Source organism: Magnolia sinica, chromosome 5 (assembly GCF_029962835.1).
Source record: "Magnolia sinica isolate HGM2019 chromosome 5, MsV1, whole genome shotgun sequence".
Lineage (NCBI taxonomy): Eukaryota > Viridiplantae > Streptophyta > Magnoliopsida > Magnoliales > Magnoliaceae > Magnolia > Magnolia sinica.
Window position 1 is genome coordinate 56,582,904 of NC_080577.1, and position 12,425 is coordinate 56,595,328.

Below are 12,425 nucleotides of genomic sequence, written 5' to 3' on the forward strand. Positions count from 1 at the left end.
ATGCAATCTTATCATTGGATTTTCTAGTATAAACACGGTTTAATATATAGCATGTGGCGTTCATAGCTTCAGCCCATAGATTTTTAGGTAATTTCATGCTATTTAACATAACATTGGTCATTTCTTGAAGCACACGATTTTTCCTTTCAACAACCCCATTTTGTTGAGCTATCTTAGGTGTAGAAAATTCATGTGATATCCCATGATCGCTACAGAACTTCTCAAAATTGCTATTATCAAATTCCGATCCATGGTCATTTCGAATTCTCGAAACATTTGATTCCTTCTCAGTTTGGATACGCTTGAGTATCCTTTTCACTTCATCGAGAGTTTCAAACTTCTCTCTCATGAAAGCTACCCATGTATATCCAGTAAAGTCATCCACAATTACTAAAAAATATTTCTTTCCACCTCGACTCTCCATTCTAGTAGGTCCAACGAGATCCATGTGGAGGATTTCAAGGGGTTTAGATGTGGCACTGGAGTTCACTTTCTTGTGACTACTCCTAGTTTGTTTTTCGATTTGACATTTGCCACAAATTTTATCCATTTTCTTTAATTTAGTTAGACCTCTTATTACCTCGCCTTTGCTCAGTCTATATAGATTTCGGTAGTGTACATGTCTAAGACATTTATGTCATAATTCAGTCTCATTGATTTGGACCATGTAGCACGATAATTTAGACAAGATAGAGTCACTGACTATATAGCAATTCTCAGATGTTCTGCGACCAGTCAATATCGCAGAACCTTTCTCATTAGAAATCTCACATCCTTGTTTAGTGAATTTAATGCTATGTTTATTATCACAGATTTGAGAAATGCTTAAGAGATTATGTTTAAGACCTTATACAAACAAAACATTCTCAAAAGGAGGAATATTGAAGAGTTGAACCGTACCTTGGCCAATTATTCTGCAGTTGCTATCATAACCAAATGTGACTGAACCATCAATCATATCTTTGAAATTAGTGAATAAATCTTTGTCACCTGTCATGTGTCTAGAGCAACCACTGTTTAGGTACCACTTTGATTAACTTGAAAGCAGTGTGGGCAACCAAACAAGTAACTTTAGGGACCCATTTCATTACCATTTTAGGTTTTGGAACACTGTTGGCTTTTCTACGCTTGTAGTTGTTATAAATTCTACCATTCGAATTAGATTTCAGAAGCTCCTTGAGTAGATCCACAATTTTCTTAGCTAAGGGGTTATAATTCTGATTTCTATGATTGATATGGTTAATATTAGGTTTGGTAGATTGAAAAGTTTTTTCAAAATCATTTTGATTCAGACTTTTCCCTTTTGAGTTGGAGGACTCTCCTTTAACAAACTTAGGAAGAGTAATCTTATTTTTTAGAGGCGTATTTTTATCATAGCCCGGACCAGATCTATCTCCACATTTCTTTGATCCGGTTAGCAATTTTTTTAGTTTAGGATCACCCTGGGCATACCTCTAAGTATCATTTGAACTCAAGAGAGAAGAGACTTCTAGCTTTAGTTTTTCATTTTCTAATTTTGGATTTTCAACTTGGGACGTTTTGAAATCTAAATCGCATTTAGTCTTTTCAAAACAATCAGAAAGATGTGATTTTTTCTAAAACTGAGTTTTCAAAATCCTCTTTTAACTTTAAAAACTTTTCTTTTTGAAGTTTAAGTTTTACAGATATCTTACAACTTTCCCTGTATAAAGCATTATAGGCATCTTGTAAATCATCATCGTTTTCAAGGTCACTCAGATTTTCATCATTAGTTGAATCACAACTATCTGTAGAAGTTACTCTGGCTAGAGTCATTAAGGCCTTGACTTCATTAGTAGATTCGAGTTCAAAATCATCTGACTCATAAGAAGCTTCAGAGCAAGACGATTCATCCCATGTGGCCAACATGCCTTTTCTCTTTGGCTTGTCCCTTTTTGGACACTTATTTACCAAATGCCTATATTCATAGCAGTTGAAACATTTGCTGTCTTTAAGAGATTTCCAATTTTTTGATTTACTCTTTTTCTTCTTAGAAGGTTTTTCAAAATCAACTCTCTTTTTGCTTTTAAAAATCTTATAAAACTTCTTGGCTAATAGTGTCATATTATCCTTTGAATTTTCACAATCAGAATTACTAGATTTATCTTGAGAAATACATTTAAATGACTTAAGAGCTATGGACTTACCTTTAGGAGCCTTGAAATTTAACTTATAGGTTTGTAAAGAACCAACAATCTCTTCAACCCTCATATTATCTGTGTCACGAAGTTCCTGAATGGCAGTCACCTTAGAATTGAACCTTTCAGGCAATGAGCGCAGTATCTTTGCACAAACTTTACTTTCTGGGATGCTATCTCCAAGACCCCACATTGAGTTAACTATGTCATTCAATTTAGTATAGAAGTCCAAGTATGTTTCACTTTTTTCCATACATATTTCCTCAAATCTAGTGGTGAGGATTTGAAATTTTGACTTTTTTACAATAGTTGTACCCTCGTGTGTTATTTCTAAGATATCTCATGCTTGCTTTGCAGTATCACAAGATATAATTCTTTTGAATTCATCTGGTCATAGTGTGCAAGTGATTGCATTTAAAGCTTTAGCATTGGCACTACTCTTATTTTTCTGAAGAGTGGTCTATGAATAATAATGTGTAACTTTAACAGATTTAGTTCCATCAGTGCTTAGAACTTCAGACATGGGTGAGTTCCATCTAGTCACTATGGTTTGCCACACGCTCTCATCGATGGACCTCAAAAAGATCCACATCCTGGCTTTCCAATAAGCATAATTGGAGCCATCAAAAGGTGAAGGCCTAGTAATAGAGAAACTATCAAAATTTAACATATTAAAAGCTCGAGATTGCTTAGCTCAAGAAATGAATCCAAATGAATGAGCTATTAGGCTTTGATACCACTTAAAAAGGCCGAGCTCTAAGTCCTAGGGGGGCGTGAATAGGACTATGCCAAGTAAACATAAAATGCAGAATACAAAGATAGATAGCACAATAAAATAATAAGATAGCACAAGTAAATTGCAACCTCAAATGTACTAGTCTTAAGAGGTTGATACAAACTTGGTTCTAAGGACAACCTAACACCAAAAACCAAAGACTTATGGCAGGACAACCTTACTAGAACGTTGGTAAGGATCAAAAACTCAAACCAATAAAGAGGCAAAGGAAATAAACTAAGTTATTACAACATTCACCACAAGTGCATAAAGTAAATTACAACATTCATCACCACACATACATCATAATCATCATCCAAACTCTTAGAATTATAGTGGTTCGTGTGTGTATACCAACTATTCGCAAACAACCACACAACTACTCCACACCCAATATCCACACCCACGGGATATCGACCTTCACTAAGAAATAAGGTTTTCCAAGGTTCACCTTAAAACCTTCACAATTGTGTCTTTCAAATGGGCTTACACAATCACAAAAACCGTATAATGAGTTTTCCTGGCTTAATCTCACAAACCAAAAATGTAGAAAATAAAATTGTACTTATTTGAAGATTCTTCTTTCGATGTAGCCCGGTAGAACCAATTCGATGTAGACGTACATTTTCAATGTCTAATCTCACAAATGAAAGGGTTCTAAGTCTAAATGATTTTTAAATTAAATTAACCTGAGCTAGCTTGATTTGATTTTGATCTCAAAATGGTAAATCACAATTCCCTTTTAATAGAATAGAATTGAATAAATGAGATTTCAAAATCAAATACAAAAAGCTATAAAATGAATAAGTAATAGCTTCATAATTGCAAGAACTTATCTCTCAGAGTGATGATTTGATTAGGCTTGGAATGAATGAAAAACTCTGAGATTCATCCTCTATTTATAGGTAAAAATTATGTTCCCTCGACTGGTCTAAGGGTTGGTTCGACTGGTCGAAGCACCAACCAATTTTCAAATTTTCTGGCATGATACTTGACTGGTCAAGTGGCCTGCTCGACTAGTCAAGTAATGCACTTGAGTGGTCGAGTGGGACCAAAAAAGCTTGCTGGACTTTGAGTCGAGCCATGTTCGATTGGTCGAGACTGTTCACTCAACTGGTCGAGTAGTGTGCACAACTGGTCGAGCCACAATAAAAAATTTCCAAAAATTCTCAACAAATTTTGGACTGGTCAAGAAACTTCTTGGATTGGTCGAGCCAGTGCTTGGACTAGTCGAACAATTACTAGGACTACTCGAAGAAAAGCCTATAAACTTATACAATGACCCAAATTCATTATACAATTAATATGAGCTAACCTATGGTCAATCTAGGGTCATCCATACCTTGAATGTGAGTTTGAAACATCGAAACATTGATCGCTTCGGTAACTCGATTATCTTGAAGTACGTGAAGCTTAACCTTATAGTCTTGAACTTAAGCATGAGCTAGAGCTTGTGTTCTTGAGACTTAGCTTGAGATAGTGATCTTGTAATATGAGCTTGAGTACTTAAAACTTGAGCTAGAGGTAAAGAACTTGAACTTGAGCTTTGAGTTTTTGTTCTTATACTTGAGCTTGTGTTTGACCTTTGGCAATGTTCTTCAACTTGAAAATGTAGAAGAGTTGACGATGGTGATCTTGAAAGTGAACTTTCCATCATAACAAGATACTGACTCCAAGCGGTTTAACACAACAAAATTTGACAATATCAGGTGCTAGAATTACAACATATCACTTACAAAATTTACATTCCATAGTGTAATAGCTGCTTTTATCAAGTAAATCATTTCCCTTAGCGTATTCATTTACTTACTGCGATTATAACTTACTTTATTTAGCTTAATTCGTAGAATAAACACAGTAGTCGATAACTATAGTTGTAATTAAACCGCACTGTAGTGATCAATTTTAATTTTCCTTTTTATATTTCACTCTTTGTGTATTAAGAAAGTCCATTCATACGAAAGGCAAGAGGAAACCCATCATCAGAGGACGAACCCTACCCTCTGACTATCGTATGATCCATTTACACTTTGAGCAAGTGGCTGAATAGGCGACCAATCTCCTCAGATCTCGGTCATACTCAGTGTCTGCCTACTTTGGTGTTCAGGATCATTGTTGTTCGGTTTGAATTAGAACCGTAATCCCAATTCTGGCACGCCCGTGCACACGTCACTCGTGCTGGAGAAAGGATCGTAAAAAAAGTGGCGAACAATAATAATGATTAAAAAAATTAAGATTTAAAACATAAGCATATATGAGTCTCAAAGTTCCCAATCACAAAAGCCCATGACCAAAGTAATATAATTATATGGAAGGAACATCTCAATGCAGGTAAAAAGGGGACTTTATGCAAACGCAATCTCGCCTTGACCCTCGTTCTTGTGCTCGTCCTCATCCTCCTCAAAATCATAACTACTAGCTTCCCAAACCATATGCAACAAATCTGTACAACATATGAGGGCCTCAATTGTTTTTGGTATAAGTAAGCTACGATGCTTGCTCATGACTCTACTTTATGAGTAAACTTTGTGGCCCAACGTCATGTATATGTACTATCCATGCCGTTCATCCATTTTTACATGTCATTTAGGACATGATCTAAAAATGAATCATATCCAAAGCTCAAGTGGACCAAACCACATGAAATGGTGTGCATTCATGTATATGTATTATGTATTATCCACGTCGTCATGTATATGTATTATCCACATCGTCCATCCATTTTTACATATCATTTTAAGACATGATTTCAAAATTGAATCATATCCAAAGCTAAAGTGGATCACACTATAGGAAATAATGTGTATACAACTTATGAGCTGAATCAAATCGAGCTTTGAGCCAAACCGAGTTGATATTGCCCTTGTTTGATTTTGGTTTTTATTTATTTATTTATTTATTTATTTTTTAACATAGACTCTTAAGGCTTGGTTTAGTTTGAACTTCTATTCGAACCAATCCAAGCCGAGCTTTTTCAAACTAATCTCAGCCAAGCTTTCGAGCTAGCTTAGTTTGTGTACAGTGCTAGCTCTGCAGGGCGCAAGGCATCAATGTGATGCATAAGTCTTGTTGATGCAAAAATCTGGTCCATCCTTTTTAGACCTTCGAGTACCTACACAGGAAGAAGACAAAGGAGACCCCAGCTAGAGCAGGGGATCCTCCGATGCCAAAGTTAGGCTAGGAATCTAAGTCTGATAGTATCGAGGGGTTTCGCGTGAGAGATTCTGAATACCTTTCACCATTAAAGATGCTCCTATAGCTGGTGATATAGAGGAGATCTTCCTATTTAATAGGAACATACTGTAAAGGGATTCAGATCCCGAACGCGTGGGGGAATATCTGGAGATCCTTAGTGAAGATCTCGGAATCTTGAGCGTGTCACGGATATCCTTCACGCTCTTTGGAGAAGATATTGAGCGAATCTCTCTTAGATAAGATCTGATTATTCGGAATCAGCAGAAATGTGTAGTAGGAGGCCGAGGTGGTCTTGGCCAACCTGACTTCGGGATAGTATACCGACCTGGATTCTCTGGCGAACCTTGACCCTTCTCTCAGTGTCGTGTAGATTACCTACCTGCCAACCTGCCCTCATACTTCGTGTTAGGGCAGTGAGGCCGAGCTCCTTTCCTTAGTAGAATTCAGATGACATATATTGTGGGGGGTTGAGCTCAAGAGTCCGAGGTAATCTTTGCCGACCTAGATACTCGGATGAACTTCGAGTCTTCCCTTATCATTGGGTAGATGACCGACCTACCGACCTGCCTCAAGAGTCCGACGTGGTTTTGGCCGACTTGGATACTTGGATGAGCGTCGAGCCTCCCTTTATCATTGGTTAGATGGCAGACCTGCCTTCATATGTAGTAGGTGACCGACTTCTCTTCTTTGGTCATTGAGGACCTCATTAGTCATGACCGGCGCTGGCCGACTTTGTGACCCGCGGAGATGTCCGAGCTGACCTCTTCTTTCTACCTATAAAGGTCTTATCAACACCGTCCATCCATTTTTTTCAATATTATTTTAGGATATGAAACAAAAATGCGGTGAAGTCAAGGCTCGGGTGTGCCACACAGTGACATTTAACTCTCACCCTGCAGAAGTTTTGGATGAAGCTGACATCTGTGTTTTCCCTTCATTCAGGTCTTTATGACCTTGTTGACAGGTTGGATGGCAAATCAAAATTATGGTGGGCCTTTGGAAGCTTTTAACGGTGGGTGTCACTACCACCCCTGCTTCCTGTGGTGTGGTCCACTTCAGCTCTGTATCTATATTATTTATATGTTCATACCATAAAATGATCCGTAAAAATTGATGGACGGCGTGGATAAAACCAAACATCACGGTGGACCCCACAGAGCCTGTACGGGGGCAGGGCGCAATCCGCTTCCAAAAACAAAGCGCTCCACGTTGACCTTCAAGTTCCTACCGCCAACCGCACATGAAACTTGCGTCTTTCTCATTTCTCAGAGTCAGACGACCGCTACATTTTTTATTTCTACCCTCTCTTCCCCTCCAAACCCTAATTATCGCCATGGACGCAGCTCGAGAAGATCTCCCTAACCCCACCCCTATCTCTCAGATGGACGGACCAGATTCCTTCCCCAACTCGGACGACACTGACAAGTACGGTTTCCAACGGTCGGAAATGAATCAGAGTCCTCTGGCGGGCACCGTAGATGCTTACGACTGCCACCTTTTCCTCTGTTACAAGAATCCCGAGAGCTGGCCCCCCCGCATCGAAGGCTCTGAATCCGATCGCCTTCCAAGACTACTCGCTGCTGCCTTAAAATCTCGCAAGAACGAAATACAGAGAAATGTCAGTTCTCTCGTCGAATTTCATTCCATATTTTTTTCTTTTCTCTAATTTCCTTTGCTGATTCATCTTCTTTAAGCTCGTCAAAAGAGGTTAGAATTCTGGGACAATTATATATGGGTTGTAGTGACTGTACATTTATCCTCTCCTCTGGGACCCGTTCTGTGCAATTGGAGCCATGTTAGGTGATCCAGACCATTCATCTGATGGATGAAGGGGCAGGATGAAAGGTCAGATTGAGATAGGGGAAAAAATAGCTTCTAATTTTCCCAAGAGCAGAACTTGCTCTGATGCCAATTAATGCAAACCTGAAAAGGAAAGCAAATAAATCAATAAGAAAATAAAGAGATTGTAGAAAAGATCCAACAATCCTCTAGCCGGATGCTAGAGATCACAATGCAAGACTGTGAGCAAGCTCAACAGTCCTCTAGTCTAGAACTAGAGATCACTTTCCCTCCTTTCAACAGCCACCATAGAGAAAAGAAGAAAATTTCATAAAGAGAATATTGATCAAGTTGTCTTATTCCATAGGACAAGTCTTATTTATAATCAACCTTACAATCTGTAATAAAAGATATGAAATCTAAAAATCTATGAAATAGGAAAGCTCCTAAGTAACAAAGCTTTCTATATTTAAGAACATATCTAAAATAAGAATCTATGAAATAGGAAAGCACCTAAGTAACAAAGCTTTCTAAAATAAGAAGATGCTTAGATAAGAAAATATTCAAGATTATTCCCTGCCTAAAAATAAAGATTTGAAAGAAAGAGCAGATTTCCTAATATAGAAATTTGAAAAAATGGAAAGTGAGGATGGTTAAAAAAGGAAGGTGGTCCTTTTCTTGTACACATGTGCGGAGCGTGCACGTGTGGGATGCGGGACGATTGCATCAATTGGCCTCTCTGTGAATGGAAAATCCCCAGAATTCGATGGATTGGAATTACCTACCCATCCCCCAATCTTTGGCCTTCTTCCCATTGAATGTTGATTGTTGCTTTACTCACTCTCCCTCTTCAACCATCTATTTCTCGGCCACTGACCAATACGTTAGGATTTCCCAGATTCACAGTGGGATCCATCGGATGGGCAGCTTGGATCACCGAACCAATGATGCTGCTCACGTGGACTTGGTTCGGGAGGCACTATATTCATTTTGCTGTGCAGAATCATACCTCAACTTTGGTTTGGAAGGAAAATGCACACCTCCAAGATTCTGACCCTTCATACAAGGGCTTCATTTTGGATAGGAAATAGCTTTCCAGAACTAAACCAATCGGACAATCTTGGACCTCCTACTGGATGTCTTTGGCAGTTGAATGTTACTGGATGTCTTTGGTAGTTTAATGTGAACTGTCAATCCTGAAATGTCCTCCGACCACACAGCTTGTTTGGTGAGTGTGAGATTTGGATAATGGCTCATCTATGATTATTTGTCTTATTTTTGGGTGCAGATTAGGTGAGGCAGGGGCAACAGCTTAGTGAGTGAGGCCCTGACTGTGGGGCCCACCTAGATGTATGTGTTGTATATCCACGCCGTCCATCCCTTTTGCCGGCTCATTTCAGGGCATGATTCCAAAAATGAGGGAGATCCAAATCTCATGTGGACCACACCACAGGGAAACAGTGGTGATTGAATGCCCACCATTAAAACCTTCCTAGGGCCTACTGTTATGTTTATTTCCAACCTGTTGATAAGGTCACACAGACCTGGATGAAGGGAAAACACAAATAGCAGCTTGATCCAAAACTTGTGGCCCCCAAGAAGTTTTTAATGGTGAGAATTCAATCCCTACTATGTGGCCCACCTGAGATTGGGATCTGATTTTTGGGGCCATGCCTGAAAATGATCTGGCAAAACGGATGGACGACATGGATATACAACACATACATTGAGGTGCCCCCACCTTCAGGGCCTCACCCACTAAGCTGTTACCCCTGCCTCACCTAATCCACACCCCTTACTTTTTGGACAAATGGTTCATCATCATCCATTGTCCAAGGAGGCTGGATCCGATACAATCATATTTAGGATAAGCTTAAGGTACAAACCAAAGTTTGGGCCGACCGTGATGTTTTAATGACATCCAATCTATCCATCATGTGCACCTCCTAATATTCCCCCCAGATCCAAAAATCCGGATGACACAAAATAATGGGGACATCTCGTGCACATGCACCCCCCTCCCCCAAACGCACGTACGCAAGGAGGAGTGTCCCACCACGATTTGGATCGATGATGACGTCCAGGGAGGGCCTCTTAGTTAGAAGACGGAGTTTTGGTTCGTTGGAGTGGGCCCGATAGTCGAGTAAAGCCCATCATGGGATCTCATGATCGTGGCCCACTAGTTTGATTAATTTCATATTTTAGGTTTTTCTTATTAATGTTATTTAGAATACATTGGACGATTTAGATTTCCTTGATTAGTTTTTTTTTTTGTTTATTTCATCGCCAAGTAATAGGTTGCGCACATGGCGCAAGTTTTGAGGTCTATGGTTTTCCTATATAGTAGGTTTTTTTTCTCATTGAAGCTTAATAAAAATTATGCGTTTTCCTACTCTGAGTTCTCGAGTTGTGGAAATCCAATTGGGTGTGAAGCCCTCCCTTCATCGAAGGGCTAACTACCGTGGTGCGAAGCCACATCGATCCCGATTCGTCCTCATCCTCTACCATTTCTATTTCTCATCTCCTACCACCATCCGCGCTTCAAATCTGTCCTTTATTACAACAGTTTTCCTCTTTACAATAGAATTCCAGATTTTGGCCCTGCAGGAGGGCTGAAACTTCGATGGAGCACCACGCACAGACCGCGCATCCGATTGACATGAAACTTGGGGGTTTTGAAGCCCTCCCCTGGTCGACTAGAGCCAAGGAGGCGCTTTCTGCGTTCGGCGCCCCCTCGCACGTGCGGCCAGACCCCTACACACATGCGACGGTCCTGCCCTGCTGTACGTGCACAAGGACTATCTCTATGTTCAAATTTCTGTCTATTTTATCTCTCTCATACCTATTTTCCATAACCTTAACCGTAGATTGCATTATTTTTAATTTGTTTGCCCCTTTTCTAATCCTAGGGTTCTCTGAATTGAAACTGGTGAATCTCTTGGATTAGGGACTGATTACTGTGCATGTGTGGATGAGTTTTACTTCCCTTTGAGTATCGTTTGACTTATAATTTCTATTGATCCAGCCCTAACATGTGTAGGCCTAGACCCGCACGGATTCCCCTTGCCATATCATAGTTAATTTTCATGTCCTGCATCAAATTTGGTATCAGAGCTTAGGGTGCTTATAGGGGAATGCATTACATGTTTAGGGTTTAGTTGTTTATGTCCATTACGCATCAATTCTCATCATATATGGCTGTTTAGAGGTCCATAAACCTTGACATAAGCTGCTGAAATTTTCTATAATCCCCTTATTTGAATTATTTTAGAAATTAACTTAGCTTTCTATTTTTAGGTTTAGAAACTTTCTTTTTCTGTTTTTAGAAATTAATTTTTTAGAAACTTTCTTAATTTATTTTTAGAAACTAATTTCCTTTCATTTTTCTTTTTTAGAAACCAGTTTACTTTCCTTTTTCTTTTTTTAGAAACTAACTTACTTTCTATTTTTAGAAACTTTCCTTTTTCTTTTTTTAGAAACTAGGTTGCTTTTTTAGAAACTTTCCTAATTTGTTTTTTTAGAAACTTTCCTTTTTCGTTTTTAGAAACTAGGTTGCTTTTTTAGAAACTTTCTTATATTTTGACAACTATATTGTTGGATTTTGGTAGCATTGTGTAGTTTCCTTCATATAGAGTCTCATAGGATCATTTAGTCCCATTTACTTGCATATAGTCGTAGTAGAAGGTCCTTAGGTGGAGTTAGCAGTTGTATGTCCACACGTACGAGTCGTGGTTTTGGTTTGCACCCTACACTAAATATAGAGCAATTGCAAGAGTCAATAAACAAGCTGACCCAGCAGTTTGAGTCTTTGGGTAAGCGCTGGGAACAACATATGGACCAATGCTTTGAACATCTTGATGTGCGCATTACCAAACTAGAGACCTCTACTAGGACAAACCCCACCATTGGGGGAGATGCTCAATTTCAAGCAGGTGGCCAGGAGTATAGACCAATGAATGGAGCTAGCCAAGGAATCAGTTATGGGTGTGCACCCGTGCACCCACCCCATGAGGGACATCAAGACCACTATTTTGAGTGGTACAACATGTACGGTCTTGTGACTAGAGAGAGTGCACCAGAAGTTAATGTAGAGTTACCCACTGAGGTTATTCCGGTAGTGGATGAGTTTCGTGATGTCTTTCCTGATGATCTACCGGATGAGTTTTTCCCTATGAGGGATATAGGGCACACCAGAACATGGGACACCATACTACCTATAAACAACCTATAGCCAAGTTTGTGTTTAATAGTTCTGTCGATAGGTCCACAGGTTTAGGTCTTTGTGAAGTCGTTACTAGTTATAAACCTAGGAAACTTATTAATCTTGTCGTTATGTCACTGTCCCATAAGCCGTTAGAGTCTGCAGAGTCTTTTGAGCATCACATTCATTCATGGCATCAAGAAATCAGGTAGAAGATCATGACTAGTAATGAACATTACACACTTTCTGCAGACGAACATAAATGTGTCAAGGAATTCAACGTAAGGGACTGTGATGGTCTGCATCAGGCCAGAGCGGT

The 12,425-nt window shown here is 39.3% G+C and overlaps 1 protein-coding gene across 1 annotated transcript in view; it reads left to right on the forward strand.

Moving 5' to 3' along the window:
* The first annotated feature begins 7,351 nt into the window (after positions 1–7,351).
* Positions 7,352–12,425, forward strand: part of LOC131246058 (uncharacterized) — a 56,594-nt gene continuing 51,520 nt past the window's right edge. The window contains exon 1 of the mRNA XM_058245919.1: positions 7,352–7,744. Coding sequence (XP_058101902.1) covers positions 7,367–7,744 — 378 coding nt within the window. The 5' untranslated portion in view covers positions 7,352–7,366. The remainder of the gene's footprint in view (positions 7,745–12,425) is intronic.